Genomic DNA, 15,999 nt, shown 5'->3' on the forward strand with positions numbered 1-15,999 from the left:
GCCTACAATTCATATATTTTATTGTGATTCCTGGCATGACTCATTTTTACTTTTTACAGAAATTTGTTTGCTGTTTACTTAGTTGGCTTTGTTGTACCTATTTTAAAGCAGTATGTATCTTCAAATCTTGTGATCTTTTCTCAGGCTACACCAGAACAGATAAGCATTGACCTAAAAAGCAACCTCATGTATCAGCTGGAAAATGATCAGGAACTGCAAAAAGTAAGTCAGCTGACATTTAGTGTTCTTGAGCCTTGTGATAGGTTTTCACAGGTTAGAGAAAATTGCAAGGATATATTTTTGGGAGTGCTTGCTTTACAATACCACAGATATTAGCCAAAATGTCTTACAGACTTGGGTTAGTTTGGGGTATAAAGCCAAACTCTACATACATGGAGTACAACTCCCAAGATACATGCTATCTTACTTCCACATACCTTGTCCCTGTCTGTCATTTCCCAGTGGCTCTTCTCCATCTGCTAGGGGGCAGGTTCTTTGGAGTAAGATTTGGCCAGGTATTGTGCCTGATCACTTCTACTTCCTCCTTTGTCCTAGTCTGCCAGAGAAGGTTGTAGGTCTTTGAACTGGCAAAAGCATATTCACCAGTATGATGCGCATATGTACACACACACACACACACACACACACACACTTGAAAAGATCTTTGTGTTGTATATAATGGGGAAGAAACCAAAGGGTATACTTAGATCTCCAAACTTTCAAAGTGTGCAGAAGTTGGTGTGAGGAAGACAGTGGTTTATTTGCTAATACATAGCCAGGAAACTGCCAATTGCCAGGTTATTTGCTGAATATTAATCACAAACTGCTCTCTGTCCCAGATTCTTCAAGAGAGGGAAACCCTGCCTGTGAAAAAGTTTGAGCGAGAGATTCTGGATGCCATCCACCAAAATTCTGTTGTCATCATCCGTGGGGCAACAGGCTGTGGCAAAACCACACAAGTTCCACAGTACATCCTGGATGAATTTATTCACAGTGGAAGAGCTGCTGAGTGTAATGTGGTTGTGACTCAGGTGAAGAGCCTGTTCAGAGCAGTCCTTAAGATTGGTGAAGTATTTGGGAATAATACCCGTCAGAATTAGTTGCCACGAAATTTAGTAAACCAAGCCGTAATATATCCTTAGTGCTCCCATTTGTCATCTTGTGGATGCAATGCATACTTCTCAACCATCCCTGTGAGATTAATTTGCTAATTGTCCATCACTGTGCTGTAGTTAACTTGAAAATGACTGAGTAATGTATCTTTTTTTATTTAAAAAAATTATTTATAAAATTTTTCAAATATAACAATAAAGGAAAAACATTCCATCCAAAATTTACATCCAGTTCTAATCTTTGCACTTTCAGACTTCCCTCAGTCTATCTGGAAATTTTCCGTATATTCACATTTCTTCCATCTTCCATCTATATTGTTTGGGTTTTTTTAACCATATTAATCTTAACAATTATTATAAAACAATATTTCTTTCCATTATTATCACAGAGCTTCTTAAAAACCTACAAACGTTAATTGTTCTTTGCATATATTTTCAATATACTCTGTAAATTTATTCCAGTCCTCGGTAAATCTTTGGTCTCGCCGGTTCCGAATTCTCCCCGTTAGTTTATCTAATTCTGCATACTCCATCAACTTCATTCTCCATTCTTCTTTCGTCGGGATTTCTTCCTGTTTCCATTTTTGTGCCACCAGAATTCTTGCCGCTGTTACTGCATATAAAAACAACTTCTCATCCTTTTTTATATCATTTCTTAGTATTCCTAACAGAAAGGCTTCTGGTTTCTTAACAAAAGTATATTTCAACATTTTTTTAAACTCATTGTAAATCATTTCCCAGAAACCTTTCATTTTTTTACATTCCCACCACATATGATAAAATGTTCCTTCTTTCTCCTGACATTTCCAACATTTATTACTAACTTTATACATCTTTCCAAGTTTTACTGGTGTTACATACCATCTATGTAACATTTTCATAACATTTTCTTTTATTGTAGTACATGCAGTAAATTTCATTCCTTCTTTCCACAGTCTTATCCAGTCATCAAATTGAATATTATAACCAAAATCTTTGGCCCATTGAATCATTGCAACTTTAACCTCTTCATCCTTAGTATGCCACTCAAGTAATAATTTATACATTTTAGATAGAATTTTAATATCATTATTCAAAATTTCTTTTTGAAATCTAGATTTTTCTTCTTGAAAACCTCTTTCCAGCATCTCTTTTTTAAACATCGCATTCAATTGGAAGTAATGTAACCAATCATACACATATTCTTTAACTTCTTTGTATGGTTTCAATTTCCATTTATTTCCTTCTTTTATAATTAAATTCTCATATGTAATCCAACTCCCGGTCATATTGATCTTCTTAACACTCATTACCTCCAATGGCGACAGCCAGAATGGAGTTTTAAACTCTAATATATTTTTGTACCTATTCCACACTTCAATCAGCGGACCTCGGAATATGTGATTTTCAAAACCTTTATGCACTCTTTTTTTCTCATACCATAAATATGCGTGCCAACCAAATCTATTATCATAACCTTCTAAGTCCAAAAGTTCTGAATTTTCTAACTTTATCCATTCTTTCACCCAGCAAAGACATGCAGCCTCAAAATATAACTTTAAGTCCGGCAGGGCAAAGCCTCCTCTATCTTTTGCATCTGTTAAAATCTTAAATTTTATTCTGGGTTTCTTGCCCTGCCAGATATATCTTGATAATACTCTTTGCCACTCTTTAAATATCGTCACACCTTTAATTATTGGTATTGATTGAAATAAAAACAACATTTTTGGTAGCACATTCATTTTTATCATTGCAATTCTTCCCCAAAATGATAACTTCATTCTCCCCCACACTTCCAGGTCCTTCCTAATCTTACTCCATATCGGTACATAATTATTTTGAAAAAGATCAATACTCTTGGGAGTTAATATAATCCCAAGATATTTAACTTTCTTAACCACTTCCATCTCTGTTTGTTGCTGAATTCTTTCTAATATCTCTTGGTCCATATTTTTAACCATTATTTTCGTTTTGTTCTTATTTAATTTGAAACCGGCAACTTGTCCAAATTGCTCTATCTCTTCTAAGACTTCCTTAACACTTTTAATAGGGTCTTCTGTTGTTATAACCAAATCATCAGTGAAGGCTTTTACCTTGTATTCCTTCCTATTAATGTATCTTAATAGGAAAAGGGTACAGACAGTGACATCATCTCAGCTCAGTTTACAAAAACTGTCTTTGTCAATTGAGGCTGCATTTTCCTCCTCAAGTTTTCCAGTATGAAAATGTACATGTTGGAATTTGTATTTAATTTATTTAAAGCATTTTTGCCCTGCTCAACAACTGAAAAGACAATCGTTTATTTTCAGTTTTATGTTTATCAGAGGACTGAGGTTTTTTGGATAAAGGTTTTTTTGGATCAGAGTTGTCTTGGCCCTGACTATTTCAGGTTTTGAAATGCTAGCATTAATTTTTGGCTTTCTTCCTGCCCAGATGTGGGTGGGTGGAGAGATTGCAGATCACTGAATCCCCAGCATCCAATGTTTGGGTACCTTGGTATCATGACACCTGTGATTTTTCCACCTTTTGATAGATGCTGTTTGAATGTATTGTTTCCAGTTCTATGATTTTCATTCATGAGTTTGTTGCAGGGAATTGGTGTTGATGAGTTGGTGCAGATTTCATATTTTGAATTGAAAGATATTTCTTTTAATTCTATAGCCCAGGAGGATCAGTGCTGTTTCTGTGGCAGAACGAGTCTCCTACGAGAGAGGAGAAGAACCTGGGAATAGCTGTGGTTATAGTGTCCGCTTTGAATCGGTGCTTCCCCGACCCCATGCCAGCATGATGTTCTGCACTGTAGGTGTGTGCTGCTTTCCATTCTCTCATTTTCAGGCTAGGATAGCGAGGTGATATAGAAAATCTGGAGCTAAGCAGAGTTGGAGAACCTCATCTCACAGTGGTTTTAGTCATAGCGAACATGAAAATGATTGAAATCTTAGAAACTTACTTTATGCAGCCTCTATCTGGAAGCTTTGCACTAGAATGAAAATGGCGCCATTTCCTCCTCATGAGAGAGGTAGCTGTCAAACCCATAGTAGTAATTGGAAAGGAGCTGTAGACAGGGCTTAGATGTGCGTTTGTACTGAGGGGTTGGAGGTTTTTTTATTTTGTTTTTTGTAGAGGGGGGGCTGGGATTTCCCCCCTACCCATTTCTGACCTTCACCTGATACCTATCTTCATTGACATGAATTTCTTTTTTCTCCTTCAAGGTGTCCTCTTGAGAAAGCTGGAGGCTGGCATCCGTGGAATCAGTCATGTTATTGTGGATGAAATCCATGAGAGAGACATTAATGTAAGCTTTGAACTCTACCCAAACAGCTTGTTTGCCCCCTGGCTCCCTTAACATTGTGTAAGCATGCCTATTGTTGTGAAAGGGAGAAGCTGCTTCTGTTAGGTTCTGCTGGCACTGTGTTTCTGCACCATTAAAACAAAGTTGTCCTCAGCTTACAAACTGGTGGTTCTCTTGTTCACCTCTAGCCCCTGCTAGAGATCTACGTGCTAGTACCCAGAGCTATCCTTTAGGCAAATCGGGTAGATAGAAAATAACTCTACAAAATTATCCATTGGTCCTGTTACTTTGAGCAAATGTGAAATGTGCACTCCGAAGCACCCCAGCATACATCAGATGGTGGGAACTAGAATGGGGCATTGCTGCTACTTTATATTGGGGGTTTAGATTGCAGTGGACTTTAGTTGTCACATTGTTGCTAAGAGACTGAGCTGTGAATTGAGAAGCCTGCAGTATGAATGCCCTCTCTGCCATGAATTCACTAGGAATCCTTGTGCAAGCCACCTTTCCTCAACCACCCATCTGCACTATCTGCCCCTCCTTTTCTTAATTCTGTCTTGTGGTGTCTTTGGTAACAGCTTTAATGATGGAATCACTGTTTTTATTTTTTCTATTTCTATATTTTGCTAGCCACCTTGAAGGGGAAAAGCAAGATATTTTTTTTTTGTATGGATAAATAAATATGGGGATAACAGCCCTTGTGTAGCTGCAGAACCTGTGGCCCTGCAGATGTTGCTGAACTACACCCCCTCCATCATTCCTGACCAGTAGCCGTGCTGACTGAGGCTGATGGGAGATGGAGCCCAGTGGCATCGCAAGGACCACAGGTTCCCCACCCCTGTTCTAAGGTTACAAGGTAGTGATGTGAAGTGTTTTGAACAATATAAATGCTAAGTTTTGTTTTAGGTAAGTACCTCAACTGGCGATCCCTTGATGCGATAACATGATATGTAATAAGCAGTCAAATTCATAGGTGCCTTAAATTTGATTCAGAGTTCAGGTGTGTTTATTTTCTTTTTTAAGGGTTGTTTTTTCTCTCTACAGACTGACTTCCTATTGGTGGTTCTGCGGGACGTCATTCAGACCTACCCTGAAATCAGAGTGATCCTCATGTCTGCCACCATTGATACCACCATGTTCTGTGAATACTTCTTTAATTGCCCCATCATTGAGGTCTTTGGCAGAACCTACCCTGTTCAAGGTGAATGGCTGCCCAAAGGAATATTAGAAAAGCTGGAATAAAGGACGTTGTCATTTGGTGTCATGGGGATATCCTTACAGTGGCAGAACACTGGCATGAATTGCAGAGCTGACACAATTGAATTGCTAATGCCAGAAATAAAATTGTTTCTAGTACAGACACAGTTACCAGATTATGTATTTTAAATGCTTACAGAACTTTTATCTGTATTGTACTTTTACCTGGGGAGATAAAAGCAACAGTAATTTGGACATTTTACTGTTTTTCTGCCAATATTTGGTTGAGCAGGATAGAGGTGAGCCTTCATCTTCAGAATCTTTTGGGTCATCCCGCTGGAGGTCGCTGCAGAATCCTAATAATATCCCACCCATCTGACTGAGTCTCCCCAGCCACTCTGGGCAGCTTCCAACAGAATATTAAAAACACAATAAAACATCAAACTTTAAAAACTTCCCTAAACAGGGCTGCCTTCAGATGTTTTCTAAAAGTCAGGTAGTTGTCTATTTTGTTGACATCTGGTGGGAGGGCGTTCCACAGGGCGGGCGCCACTACCAAGAAGCCCCTGTGTCTGGTTCCCTGTAACCCCACTTCTTGCAGTGAGGGAACCGCCAGAAGGCCCTTAGTGCTGGACTACTAATGAATAGTTGATAAGATAATCCCTACAATAAATATTCTCTCTGTTTTAGAGTATTTTCTGGAAGACTGCATTCAGATGACTAAATTCATTCCTCCGCCAAAGGACAAAAAGAAGAAGGATAAAGATGAAGATGCTGGTGAAGATGACGATGTGTGTTGGGGTTTTTTTACATGTACAATTTCTGCAGCACTCGTAAGAACAGTAATGATAATGCATGTGTAAAGGTAAAGGGACCCCTGACCATTAGGTCCAGTCATGACCGACTCTGGTGTTGCGGCGCTCATCTCGCTTTATTGGCTGAGGGAGCCGGCGTACAGCTTCCAGGTCATGTGGCCAGCATAACTAAGTCGCTTCTGGCGAACCAGAGCAGCGCACGGAAACGCCGTTTACCTTCCCGCAGGAGCGGTACCTATTTATCTACTTGCACTTTGACATGCTTTCAAACTGCTAGGTGGGCAGGAGCTGGGACTGAACAACGGGAGCTCACCCCGTTGCGGGGATTCGAACTGCCGATCTTCTGATCGGCAAGTCCTAGGCTCTGTGGTTTAAGCCAGAGCACCACCTGCATCCCTCAATGCATGCATACATATAACTTAAACGTACAGAAAAACTTTCTGACAGTAAGAGCTGTTCAACAGTGGAACAGTCTCCCACGGAAGGTTGTGGACTCTCCTTATTTGGAGGTATTTAATCAGAAGTTAGATGGCCATCTGTCAGGGATGCTTTAGCTGAGATTCCTGTGTTGCAAGCAGCTAGAGTGGTTGAACCTCAGGGTCCCTTCCAACTCTACAACTCTATTCTTCTGTGGGAGGGAATTGAGCAGGTGGCAATATACTACCTCTTTATACTACTTTGAACTTTGGCTTATTCTACTTTATATAAGAAGCAAGATTAAATTATACAAAAGCCCTGTACAATAAACCAAGACTGCACTTCACTTAGGAGTCAAGCTATTTTGCAACCAAATCTAGTACGCTGGAGTAATGCCTAAGGCCTGATGTATTTGGTTGCAAAATATCTTGACTCCTAAGTGAAGTGCAGTCTTGGTTCACACTAGGAAATGAGTAAAGTGGTTTAATATGTATGATAGGTTGGTATTCCCTCTGCTTCAATTTAGAAACCAAAACTTTTTTTATGCCTCGTGTTCCTGAGGGTTGCTGACTTTTAGCTGCTGTTTCTTTGGTTTACTTTCTGGTGTGAGTGGCTATATTACTGAATTTTTGGTTTCTGTATCCTATATCTGTTGCATTAATCAGCATTTTGTGATTTCATGAAAGCTGTCCTGGGCATCAAACAATAGAAAGACTGATCATAAATGTTTAAATAAATAGTTGGTAAATGAAAACCTTACACCTTCAACCCCTTTTATTAGCACTTGCTTGACAATTCCAAGTTAAGAGTCCTCACCTCTTATTGGAGGAAAAGTTACAATTTTGGCAGCAGATTTCTTTGAAAGTAGGGCCAGAGTAAGTTCCGGTTTATTGAGCAGTGAGAACTGAACCAATAAATACAGTCCCTTCTATTCTGGGCATTCGTGTGTCTTTATGAGCTGCTGGTAGGGGAATAGTTCTCAAAGTGCTGTTTTCTCCTCTCTTGTAGGCCAATTGCAACCTTATCTGTGGTGATGAATATGGCCCAGAAACGAAGCGCCGCATGGCCCAGCTGAATGAGAAGGAGACTCCCTTTGAGCTCATTGAGGCCTTGCTGAAGTATATCGAGACCCTGAATGCGCCAGGAGCAGTCCTTGTTTTCTTGCCTGGCTGGAATCTGATCTACACCATGCAGAAATACCTGGAAATGAATCCACACTTTGGTACAAGCAGTTTTCAGCTTTCCTCCTGCCTTTGTTGCTTCTTATCTGATGTGTTCATGAAGGTGAAAGAGATCTCAGTCTCCCTTATGTGAAAGGAGTGAGTGCTTGAAAGAGAGTGAATGGTAGTATTTAAAAATAGGGGGGGGGGGTGAGAGGGATGTTCAGTTGTATGTATGGAGTTTGAAAACATTTACTTTCATGTGCTCATATAGGAAGCCAGAGGTACAAAATACTTCCCCTGCATTCCCAGATTCCCCGAGAGGAGCAACGCAAAGTATTTGACCCAGTGCCGCCTGCAATGACCAAAGTGAGCCTTCCTTTTGTACTCTAGGCAAGGAGTGTAGTAGGTAGTCCCAGGTAATATTGTATTCAGAATAGATTTATGTTTGTTTTTCCAGGTAATTTTATCTACCAACATTGCAGAGACAAGTATTACCATTAATGATGTCGTCTATGTTATTGACTCTTGCAAGTGAGTTTTTGTTCCTCTTGTTTCTTTGGTTTGATCTGCAAAACGGGTTTTATGTTGTCCTGCCTGCCAGAAAGCTTAAGATTAAGCTTGCAGAACCTTTTTCATTTGTTACAGTTAGGAGCCACCAGGCTAAAGTACACAGCCAGGGGCTTGGTGGAAATCTGTATTTCCTGGCAGGCCAGACGGATGCTTAAGCAGACACCTTTGGGCAGGTGTGTGGGGGATGCTCTCTTTGCCATGTGGATGTAATGGGGCAGCAGCGACTGGGGAAAATGCTTAAAATTTGGAGCTTTTCTCCACTGATTTCTTAGAACATGCCTAAGGTAAGACTTAACACATTTTGAAATTACACTTTATAAACATGGGCAGGACAGGATTGGGTTCATCTGTTTGATTAATGTGGCTCTTAAAGTCATGTATCAATGGTACATGTTCAGAAAAGTGAGGTTATACTGGACCTGTGAAGCTAATTCTGCAGATTTTGCCAGGCTTCTACGTATGTGCTCATCGCGGAAAGTGTATCATCACCCTCTGGTGAGCATGATGTGGAACCAGCCTTGTAGCAAGTGGGGGTTGTCCTGGCAGTTGCCCATGAGCCCTCTCTATGTCCCTCCCTTGCCCATAGGTGAAAAGAAAGCCGGGAGAGATTGGGCTGCTGTGTTGCTGAGGCAGCTAGAGCGCCTTGGCAGTGTTATGGCAAACCAGGAACCCCTTGCTCTTCTCTAGATCAGGAAAGGGTTTTTAACAATTGTGCTCTTAAGATCTATAAGCCTTTGGGATAGATATGTGGTCAGTCTGCACTGGTAACTCCCCTGCTAAGAGACAGGAATCAGTTTTGGTCAATTGTATCCTCTACTGAGGGGGAAGTGCATAAAGAGCTCCTCTCCACTTTAGGTCTTACTGTTTTCCCATTCCTTCTGTTCCACATGATCAGTTATGTATGGTTCATTTTTGTTAAAATTTGATCTCCTCATCCTAGTTTGTTTATACTGTGACAGCTGCCACCATAGTAGCTGTTCTACAACTGTGTCTGTCTCTTAACACATCACAAGCCCTCCTGTTTCTAATATGTTCACAAAGTCATCTTAGACTTTGAGAATCCTGCCTTGTGCTGCAACCTTCCTCTTAAGTGCTAAATCCCTTAAGGTTCTGTGCATCGCATCATAATTTGCTTTGTTTTCAATATTTAAGAACTTGGAAGTTAATTGATAATGCATTTTCTTCTAACTAAACTTCACAGGCAAAAGGTGAAGCTCTTCACTGCTCACAACAACATGACCAACTATGCCACTGTGTGGGCTTCAAAAACGAACCTGGAACAGCGGAAAGGCCGAGCTGGTCGTGTCCGTCCTGGCTTCTGTTTCCACCTTTGCAGCAGAGCTCGCTTTGAACGGTAGGTGTGCACTCTGCTTATTCTTAGAGTAAATTCCTGAATAAATAGTTAACTGAACTAGAAAAGCCAGATGAACCCAACCTCAGAGACTAGGTAATGGGTATGGATTCCCCCCCCCCTTAGGATGCAAATAAAGAGGAACTGTAGCCTGTAGTTGTAAACGTACATTGTTTTACCATTGTGCAAATTTATATTATTAGTTTGAAATTAAGTTCCCCATTTTGCTGTTACTACTGTGGTAGCTTCCACAGAGCTGAGGTGGAAGGGGGAAGGAGTTTTGCTCCCATGCCCCTAGCACCCCGATAGGACTGTGAAGTGGGTATGGATTAGCTTAAAACCTGTCAGTGAATGTGTGGTTAACACAGTCACCTGGTTTGGCTCCGAGACAGGGGTGGGCCTTCCAGGAGTTTTTGAATGCCCAAGTCTCACCCCAGCAAGCATGGCCAAAGGTTCCCCATTCTGTCCTAAAGGTTCTGCATCAACAACAGATCGTCAGGTTATCCCTTTCACAAATCAGTATCTCATCCTTACACCTCTTTAGTCTTTTCATTTTTTGGTGGAGACTGAGAAGGGTTGTGACACTGTTAAGACAATAAGCTCTCCACTATGTGTGTAAGGGGACTTAGGGAGCAGTGTTGGCCGAAGCAGAGTAGAGCTATTGGTAGTACCAGTTGAAATGGAACATACCCTAAATATTTTTCTCTCTCTCTCCATTTTGTCTCTAGACTTGAGACTCATATGACTCCAGAAATGTTCCGAACACCGCTACATGAAATTGCTTTGAGCATCAAACTGCTACGACTGGGAGGGATTGGCCAGTTCCTGGCCAAAGCTATAGAGCCACCTCCTTTGGACGCAGTGATTGAAGCAGAGCACACACTCAGAGGTACTAGACTGATACTTCCAGTCTGTAAGCATAGATGTGGTCTGTTTTCAAACTCTGTGTCATCCATTTTCACACACAAGCAGTAGATATTCAGTTGCTCTTTTCATGACTCGATGTTTATGCCTGGCTCTCATCTTTGAAAAACTTGGTCTACAAGGCAACAGCCAGAACATTAACAAAACCACTGGAGTGTATGTATTTCCCTAGTGTGTGTTTTTTAAAAAAATTACTCTCAATTTATTTATGAGAAGAAGTGCTGGTTTTAACCTACAAAGCTAGTCCATGGTAGTCCACAATTGCTTTCTCCAACACAGTCCTGTTTGCCAATTGAGGTTATACAAGGCTCCCACTTTCAGCAGGGATACTGGAGAAGAGGCCTCTTCTGTAGTGGAGCCTCCAGTCACTATAGAATGGTGGTGTAATTTATGTCTTTTGTGTTTGCCATTGTGTTGCCTTGGTCAGTCCAACCAAAGTTCCATGTAGTCCAGTATTCTGTTTACAACAATAGCCAGCCCTGATGCTTTAGGGATGCTAACAAGCAAGATCAGAAGGCAACAGCTTTTCATTTTGCTGCCACCTTTCTGATTTATCTAACAGCCTTGTACCAAGCATTGCTCAGTATTTCTAAGAAACCAAGAATTCATTGTGGCTTTGAAACTTTCGGGCTGCCATCTTGATTCAAAGTGGTGCCCAATTGTATCCAAACAGAACAAACATCTGCTGCTTCAATATGGGAATCATCGTGAAAAACTTGATTGTGGTATCTTAAGAAATGTCCAAATGCATAGCAAACAACTAACTTTCCAAAATATATAGTACAGTAGATGCTTCACTAATTGTGAAGCTGAATGAACAGTTAAATTAAACCCTATCAGATTTTGCCAGTGCATTTTCCCTCCCCTCACAGAGCTTGATGCCTTGGACTCCAATGACGAACTGACACCTCTTGGGCGAATTTTAGCTAGACTGCCCATTGAACCTCGCCTTGGGAAGATGATGATAATGGGGTGTATTTTCTAGTAAGTGCCATTTAATAAGGTTAGAAGTGTATGTGAATTGATTGGGTGACTGATTATGATTGGTATCTAAATGGAGTGTTGTGGGTTCTTTTGGAAATGAGTTTAAAAAACCATGAAACCAAATTTTAACTTGAGACATTATTTCAGAGCCAGAAGTACACTCGTTCTGTTTTTATTCAAATTTGTGAACTTGAATTGTTTGAGACAGAGGCTAGGCGTCATCCCACCCCCACCCCCGCCTCTAACATTCACACCAGTAAATTCTGCTAATAACATAGTTAGATATCAAGTTTATTGAAGTTGATCTCCGGCTGCTAGGTGCAAGACCATGAGAAAAATCATTCTGTGGTTTCTGTTTCAGTGTGGGAGATGCTGTATGTACCATCTCTGCAGCCACCTGCTTTCCTGAACCATTCATTAGCGAGGGAAAGAGGCTGGGTTACGTTCACAGAAATTTTGCTGGAAATCGGTTTTCTGATCACGTGGCCCTCCTGTCAGTTTTCCAAGCCTGGGATAATGCCAGGTAAATTTATTCAGGACAACTAAAACTGTGAACAGCTGCATGACCTTATAAGGCATCCTGCTTTATATAGGGAAAATTACTGTGGAGCATCTGTACAGGTTGGTTGCAAATCAGTTTGTCTTGCCCATTTTCCTTTTGCAGACTGGGTGGGGAAAATGCAGAGATACATTTCTGTGAACACAAGAGACTCAACATGGCTACTCTGAGAATGACTTGGGAAGCCAAAGTGCAGTTGAAAGATATTCTTGTCAACTCTGGATTCCCAGAAGGTAATACGCATGAAGTAATTTCAAGTATAGGGAGTGTGGCACAGTAAACAAATACATGGCTCTGTAGACTCATTTTTATGTCACACGATTTGGTTAAAGGTTATTTAATAATAAAAACATTTTAGATACAGGGAGCCCCCTCCATGTATGGCAGTGGTTGTTGGCAGGGGGTGCAGTATGTATAGAAAGAAATTCCATCATTTTTGTCCTAGCTGTGTTCTGCAGTAATCTTAATCCCATTTTTGGACAGAATGGATTTTAAAATGTGAGACTTCTAGATGTTCAGTTGCTGAATCTTGTTGCTACATCAGGGAGGTCAAAGACAAGGTTCTGCCTCCTTGTTGTAGGGATCTGTTTATATTTGTAAACTCAAAACACTCATTCTACAAATGTAAAATATGTTTCAAATGAGGAAATCAAATGCTTTTTTAAAGTTTTGCTTATAAAATGAAGTACTACTTGGAAAGCCAGTTCCTGTTCTCTTTTCCAGAGTGTTTGATGACCCAGGTATTTAACAACACTGGACCGGATAACAGCCTAGACGTTGTCATCTCTCTGCTGGCCTTTGGTTTGTATCCCAATGTCTGTTTCCACAAGGAGAAGAGGAAGATTCTGACCACCGAGGGCCGCAATGCACTTATCCACAAGTCTTCTGTTAACTGTCCATTTAGCAGTCAGGACATGAAGTATCCTTGTCCATTTTTTGTCTTCGGAGAAAAGGTAGGCAAATGTGAAAGATGTGCCAGGCTACCAAGTTGCCATGCATGTTTGAGTACAATTTTTTATCTTAGGCATTGTATGTTTGCTTTTAATTAAAATCCTCTGGTTGAAATGTAAAAATTTGCTGGTCTGGAGTCTATAGAAGATCTCTTGTCATGATGGTAACACCTTGGCTTTCAGCTAGTAGTTCAGGACCCACCACTGTATCGTGGCCTGATCTAAGGTGGGTTGCAGTTGCAGCACTACCACCACGTAACAAGAGGAGGGAGGAGAAGAAATGGGTTCCCAAAAGCATGTTTGGGTTAAAGGTGGGTCCCTGGGTTTCTGAAAAAGGAGAAGACTATACTGATACGCTGCTTATTTTGGCATAAAACAGTATATAAATTAATAATTGTGTTTATGTGTTCTTGTTTAGAATAATCAGCACAATGTTCTTAAGCTTTCGAAGCATTATAGGCCTCTATCAAAGTTAGTTTTATTGTATTCTTGAAGTTAGATGGCTAAAGCCATATAACTTCTTAGTACTTCTGTGTTGCAAAGTATCTCGTGTCCTTATAGCCACTGAAAATATAGTGCAATATATACTCTGGTTTGGAGTGAATTTTGTACATTTCTAGAAATGTCAGTTTGAATAGGTGGGATTCCAGTATTTGAAGCTTTTAGGGCAAACAGGGAAGAAGATAAAGGCTACTTAGAGGAGGAGGACAGAATGGCAGTCTTCTGGCAGCTATAAATTTTGCTCTCTGCTGATTTCTAATTATTTAGGCAGTGTTGCTCATCACTGTAACTATGACACCTGGAAACTTTTCCTTTGTGTGCTAGGATGCTATCGTAATTTCATATTATGCCCCAGATTCCATATGGTATGATCCACAAAGACATCTGTATGTTTCTCTATTTACAGATCCGGACCCGAGCCATCTCTGCCAAAGCCATGACCTTAGTGAGCCCTTTGCAGCTGCTTCTCTTTGGCTCTAAGAAAGTTGTATCAGATGGGGAGATTATTATGTTGGATGACTGGTATGAACTTTTGATTGGCTCTGGATACTAAATGCATGGGGAACGACTGTGAGGTACAACAGCTGGTTTCATAGCTTTAAAAGGCTGTATAAGAAAGGAAGTGTAAGAACATTGAATGTAGACAGAAATTCTTCACAGAATTTTTAGGGTCCTGTTGAGTGTTGATGCATCAGATGTGGAAGTGAGGGAAGGGAGTTTTGAACGCATGAAAAAAAAATATGCAGTTGATGCCCATTCCTGTCTAGATGGCCCTATTAAAATTCTTGTGGGTTTGCTTTTTTAAGTTCTCAGTATTCTTAGAGAATTTCAGTTAACAGGCTTCACTGGGGGAAATTATAATACTGAGTTGATGTGCCTCAAACCCTAACAGCACAGCTGATTGAACACTTTGGATGATTAAATGGGAGGACATATGTTGGGTCCTAGGGGTGGATACAGTATATTCCAGGGGTCAGCAACCCGCGGCTCCGGAGCCGCATGTGGCTCTTTTACACCTTTGCCACGGCTCCGGGGCGGATACTAGCGAGGGGAGGAGGCGCATTGTGCGCCCCGACACTCCCCACTGTGGCGGGCGCTGTACTGGCTGTGACGTCGCATGGGGGCGGTGCGTGCGTTAGTCACGCACCGTCCCGACGTCGCCCGCCCGCTACATTGTAAGGGGCATGTACGCTGGTCACTGCATTGAAAGGGGGCATGTACGCTGGTCACTGTTTTGAAGGGGAGTGAAGAACACACACACACACAAAGGTAACTTGTTAATTTAACGTTTATTTCTATGAGGAGAAGTAATTCTGAGGGGTCAAACAAAGAAATAATAAAAAAGTGACAAAAAAGTTATTTTTATAATGACGAGTTTTGCAGCTTCCAGGTTTTTTTTCCTTCGGAAACGTGTCCAAGTCGCTCTTTTTGTCTTAAAGGTTGCAGACCCCTGGTATATTCATTTGCTAAACTGTTTCTCTCCTGTAGGATCAAACTACGTATGCCTCACAACGCAGCTGCGTGTATCGCTGCCTTGCGTGCAGCAATGGAAGCCCTTGTGGTGGAAGTAACTAAGAATCCAGAAATCATCAGCGACCTAGACCCACTGAACAAAAACATGCTGGATGTAATTTGGGAAATCTCCAAACCATCAGCTGCTGGCATCAACCTCGCAGCAGGCACTATGAGGTTAGCTCCAAGCTATTTTAGAACTTTAGTCCATTCGATGTCGTACCATCTATTTCCCGCCCCCCTCCTTTTTTCTTGGCGTTCCCTCCTCCTTTCTATGTAGTTAGTATTTTGTTTGATGTGTTTGGCTTTTTTTCCTTGGTTGTAGGGCTTAAGGGAAAATAAACTATGGTGAAGATAGGAGCAGGATTCTCTTTACTCCAGATTAGTTAATCTATGACTAATGTGGTCCCTGACAGGGGGTGTAGCCCGCAATAGAAAAAGGTTGCCCACCCGTCTCAAGAGTCATAATGAAACCTTGCCACTTGTTTAAGCTTCCTGTTTTCTTCTAACCAGAGATTACAAAAATCCTAAAAGGGATGGATCCTGCTTATCAGAAAATAGTTATTACAAAAAATGAAATTTGGGATAAATGGGCACAGGGATCCATGTTGGGAAAATTTTTAACTCCTAAATAGTATGTAGAATGAGACCAAAGTTTCAGGATAATAAAATA

The 15,999-nt window shown here is 40.9% G+C and overlaps 1 protein-coding gene across 1 annotated transcript in view; it reads left to right on the plus strand.

The window, feature by feature from the left end:
- Positions 1-15,999, plus strand: part of DHX9 (DExH-box helicase 9) — a 28,136-nt gene that overhangs the window by 10,355 nt on the left and 1,782 nt on the right. Inside the window, 17 exon segments of the mRNA XM_081193276.1 lie at positions 145-222; positions 840-1,031; positions 3,753-3,894; positions 4,304-4,386; positions 5,428-5,584; positions 6,271-6,371; positions 7,821-8,034; positions 8,247-8,341; positions 8,433-8,506; positions 9,747-9,899; positions 10,625-10,785; positions 11,693-11,804; positions 12,166-12,327; positions 12,469-12,596; positions 13,087-13,316; positions 14,221-14,336; positions 15,303-15,503. Coding sequence (XP_081049402.1) covers positions 145-222; positions 840-1,031; positions 3,753-3,894; positions 4,304-4,386; positions 5,428-5,584; positions 6,271-6,371; positions 7,821-8,034; positions 8,247-8,341; positions 8,433-8,506; positions 9,747-9,899; positions 10,625-10,785; positions 11,693-11,804; positions 12,166-12,327; positions 12,469-12,596; positions 13,087-13,316; positions 14,221-14,336; positions 15,303-15,503 — 2,399 coding nt within the window.

Source organism: Podarcis bocagei, assembly GCF_964188305.1.
Source record: "Podarcis bocagei genome assembly, chromosome: 5".
Taxonomy (NCBI): domain Eukaryota; kingdom Metazoa; phylum Chordata; class Lepidosauria; order Squamata; family Lacertidae; genus Podarcis; species Podarcis bocagei.